Raw genomic sequence first — 4,633 nt, forward strand, 5'->3', positions numbered from 1 at the left:
TTCATATGCATCTTTTGGATTCAATCTATCTATTATAGTTTTCAAGTAAATCAATGAAATGTAAAAACACTGCTTTTTTACATCAATTACTGCAGATGATTATTTATGAAAAATAATTTAATGTATTTTGGTAGATCTGTAATGTAGAAGTAATGAAACGAAATAAGTTTTGTTCAATTTTTCTTTTTTAAATAAACTTTACAAATAATAATAAGAGGAAAAAATAACACTTTTATATCTCTTAAATAGAATATTTGAAATATGGTCTGAAAGGATTATATCCACTTCAGACACAGAGATTTATATACGAAACGTTCATATATTATATAAATATATATATATATATAACTGAAATATTTTGTAACACAGTTGGGCCCCAATTTGGGACGTTAATCAGCACTCACCGATTTGAGCTACTTGTACTAAACATTATCAATTAAATGGTATTAAACTTGTTTTGTAGTAAGCTATGACTAAATTTATAACAATTAAAATAAAACTTTGTAACTTTGGACATGCCCGCCACACCGGGCGATCGGATAAATTCATAGTCCCTTTCTAGCTATTTGAGGTTCAAAACAAAGGTAAAGGGAGCGAAAGGGTAGCATTGTTTACAGAATAACAAAATAGACCTAAATGCTGTTACAACATCGCCTGAAAAAAATAACATTTTGCTTTTCACTAATACTCTTTAAAAAAAAATATAATAATAACGTAATAATAAAATGAAAGAAAGGAAACGTAATATGACTAACATTCTAAAATCGTCTAAGACCAGAGCTGGGGAATGCCGCCAGATGTTTTTCTTTTGGGAGGAGATATTATTATTATTATTATATAAGAACAATATATGTAACTTTAGTACTGATTATTGCTTAAATTATTTTTGTTAAAACCACATGAAGCGGACGAAAGGTGGTATATTGCTATAGAAACAATTGTTTTAGAACGAAACAATTGGATAATCGCATATCATGCAATCATATCTATGTCGAGGGTGTCTCCATCCACTGGATCGATATGGCTGGTCGGGGTGGGTAGTCTCGGTTCGCAAAGTAAAGAATCTACGTTAACTTGATGGGATGGTGAAGCCAACAAGTGATCGGTGTGGAGGGCATGTGGGGAGGACAACATAGGATCACCATTCACAGGCTCATCGTCATCCATGAGCTCTTCCATAGCTGATAAACTCAGCGTGGCGTCCGTGATGACATCAGGCATCTGAAATTTCATCTAAGATTAATAAGAATCTTCACAGTTTACTTCCATTTCAACTAACTCGTCTGATCGGATCTGGGTCCGGAAGTAGCAGTGATGGCATCACCGAGGCAGTGGGTTGTTGATTTTGACTTTTCGAATACGTATTGTACAGTGAACTACTAGCTGAGCTCTGCTGCCAACTGAAGTCTGACACAGGCAAACCATGAGATTTGGCTTGTCGTTCCAATTCCTAAAAGAACATGGAGTAACATAAGTAACTTAGAACAGCACAAGCAAAAGAACTAGTACCTGTATTCGAAGTTGTAATCGCCTGTTGATGTGTTCGGTTTGCTTCTGCCTGATTTCGTTCTGCTTAAGTCTTTGTACTTCGTTTTTCAGGCACTTGATGTATTCCACTGATGATTTGAGAATCGTACCTTTATTGGGTCTCACGTCTCTCACTATTTCGAAATATGGGTCGTTGTTCTTCGGTAGCAGCGTTCCTAACTCCTTAATTCTGTCATTTATATTGAATCTACGTCGACGTTCGACTGAAAGACACATTTATTATTTATTTTTGTACATAAATAATCATTATACAAAATATACTTACTCATATTGTGGTTGTCTTTCTTTTGGCGATCTTTGGCGAGGGCGTGCAGTTCAGCCTCGGTGAATGCAAATGGTTCATTTTTAATACTAATCTCAGCACTGGTCAGAGAGTTGTCCGAGGTCTTCAAACTATCCGAAGCTAAAGAGCTCGATTCCAGAGACAATAAGTCGTCGATAAGATCTTCGGCCTGTAAAACAAAAATAGAACATAAGAGATTATATTCACACACGAAACTAAACAGTTTCAATATTAATTCTTTTTAATTGTATCTTTTGAATTCATTCTTTCTATTATACTATATTACAGCCAAAGCAATGTCTGAATATTCGCTGCATTCTCCAAACATATAGTTTTTGAGAAAATCAATAAAATGTGAAGACACTGCTTTTGGATAGAATCACTGATAATTATTCCATTGGATAACCGAGAGCAAAGTAAGAGCTCTTTGTTTCTCACCGGTCTTTCGGTCAAGGTTTCCAAGATTGTAATTGGGATGGAATTTAATTGATCTCAGTTGAAAAACAAACATTAATTAAAGGATGATAGGAAACAAGCAAACAACAAAAATATATATATGTTAATATGAATGTGGTCGCGCTTCAGTTGATCTCTTTGATTTGTGCTCCATCATTTTGTCAACATTGTCATTATGCTCGATTAATATATGGGAAACAATTATTCGATCGCCGGTTACGCAACCCAACTTTATATGTAACAAGTTGTGATTATAGATATACTCGCCACGCATGCATGAGATACGTTGCGCAACTTTCGGAGGTTCAAACATTTGAAAATTTCGTTTTGTCTGTTGACGTTACGCAATCTCAGAACACCATGCAATTTCCTAGTATTGCTTACAATCTATGAAAGAATAAAGCAATAAACCTCATATATAAAAAAAACTTGAAACCGGTCATTAAACCTGTGATCCACGATCTCTTAAATTTACGAACATTCTCTTCTATTTATTTTTATTATATCTTAACAAGTTATATGAACTGTTCTTATTGTCCTAGATTTTTAACATTTTGATAACGTTCTTATGAGTATACTAAAACCAATTTTTTTTTTAACTTTAAAGTTTTTATGTAGTAAAATCTAATTTTATTTCATTATTTAAATATAAATATTAAAAAATCGACTAAGTAACATTTAAACGTTTAGATTAAAAGAGAATCAAATTACTAAAAATATATATTGTTAAAACGTTTAAATGAATCAACTTTTTATGCAGTTCTGATAAGAAAAAAATAATAATTAAGTTCTAGAATAATTTCAATGGGATTACGTGAAGTATTGTTTTTTCTTCTTCTGGATTTACGTAACGCAGCTTCAATAAGCAAGTCTAAAAAATGATATAACTACAAACGAGTTCTTAACAATCTATAGGCCAATCATCTGGTTTCGTTTATTATTACTAAGAGAGTATCTTAAGAAGTTCAGTTTGAACTCTAAATTTCGGGAGGTTTGCTCTCACTTTGGCCCCATGTATTGACACACATCATGCAATTAGCTAATCATCGTCATTTTAATGGTATTGAAACAGCTTCATAGCTTCATCAACATGTATACAACAGTGTTTGGAAATTTTGCAATTATTTTGGTGAAACTTTGCTTGCCCAATCCGGTTTATGTGTGTGTGTGTCTCAGGTTTTTTTTTTCCTTTTCTTTTTGAGAGCAAATTAACGTGTATAATTTATGCGTTCGATTGAAATGCGAGATCTTTAAATTTCTGGTCAAGGTGAGAGGATTTAAACAAGATTCGTTTGCGAATGTCTCGTACTGTGGTAGTAGGCTCTCACTTGGATCGAACTGACATAAACATTGTGGAGGAACGAACAAATAAATCAAATGTTTTTTATGATAAATATGGCGTCACTATGTAGATGTGAGTGTGTGGATACTTCACATAGTTATGGATCAATCAAAAATCAATAAGTTTGATAAAGACGAAATAATTGATCGATATCGATCGATAAATACATGGAATTCAAAAGGTTCGAGCATCAAAAAAATCCTAGAGAGAAATAACACACATACAGAATGAAAAATTCGTATCAAATAATACAAACATCTGGTTTATTTGCATTTATGTAACGCACAGAAATTAATTGAGGTGATAATGAGGCGCTATTTACATTTAGATAATGCTATGTTTTGTATACGTATCATAATTTGATAGACGTAATCAAAAACACATTTCGTTCTAATCTTGGATACATCACAATGTTGAAAGTAGACTATGTATTCGAGAGAGAAATGCCACATTTATACAGTGTGTTCAACTTTCGCGGCTAATATTTATCATTTGATTAGAACTATTCCAGATTGAACTTCTCTCTTTTTCTTTTCTTCTACTTTATTTTTTTTTTGCGGTTGAATTTCGAAACGAGTGCAGATGCTAATTGGTTCCGAAAATATACATACAATCGATTTCGGAACGGTCGAAAACGATATGCAAACATGTCTCACATTCACGGCTTCGCTATAACTCATCAGCAAACTGACATAGTCGAAAACGAAAGTGTAACGTTGTCCAATAACGTATTGGAAAGAGAGACTTATCCATCTACATTTCCAAACGAATGAAGTTTTACATGTTACATAAAATGATAAATTTATAAACAATTTCATATTTCTTTTTTTTTATCCATGTCCTCAGCAAAATTAAATGGAATTACACGAAATAAACCGTTTCCTTCATTGTGACCAAAGTGTTTAATGACAGACTATTAAAGTCGGCTCATAGTGAAACGGATCGTTTACATAATGTATTCTAATTTAAGTTTCAACTAAAAATCGATAATTACAATGCAATTA

At 32.8% G+C, this 4,633-nt stretch overlaps 1 protein-coding gene across 3 annotated transcripts in view; it reads right to left on the reverse strand.

The window, feature by feature from the left end:
- Nucleotides 1-360: 360 nt before the first annotated feature.
- Nucleotides 361-4,633, reverse strand: part of LOC108557332 (transcription factor EC) — a 33,535-nt gene continuing 29,262 nt past the window's right edge. Inside the window, exons 4-7 of one of the 3 annotated variants that reach the window (XM_017913812.1) lie at nucleotides 1,814-2,000; nucleotides 1,510-1,751; nucleotides 1,280-1,450; nucleotides 361-1,233 (exon numbers count right to left, since the gene is read on the reverse strand). In XM_017913812.1, the coding sequence (XP_017769301.1) occupies nucleotides 973-1,233; nucleotides 1,280-1,450; nucleotides 1,510-1,751; nucleotides 1,814-2,000 (861 nt within the window). In that variant the 3' untranslated portion in view covers nucleotides 361-972. The remainder of the gene's footprint in view (nucleotides 1,234-1,279; nucleotides 1,451-1,509; nucleotides 1,752-1,813; nucleotides 2,001-4,633) is intronic. The other 2 variants (XM_017913811.1, XM_017913813.1) reach the window with 2 other exon arrangements.

Source organism: Nicrophorus vespilloides, unplaced genomic scaffold (genome assembly GCF_001412225.1).
Source record: "Nicrophorus vespilloides isolate i.1.1-1 unplaced genomic scaffold, Nicve_v1.0, whole genome shotgun sequence".
Lineage (NCBI taxonomy): Eukaryota > Metazoa > Arthropoda > Insecta > Coleoptera > Silphidae > Nicrophorus > Nicrophorus vespilloides.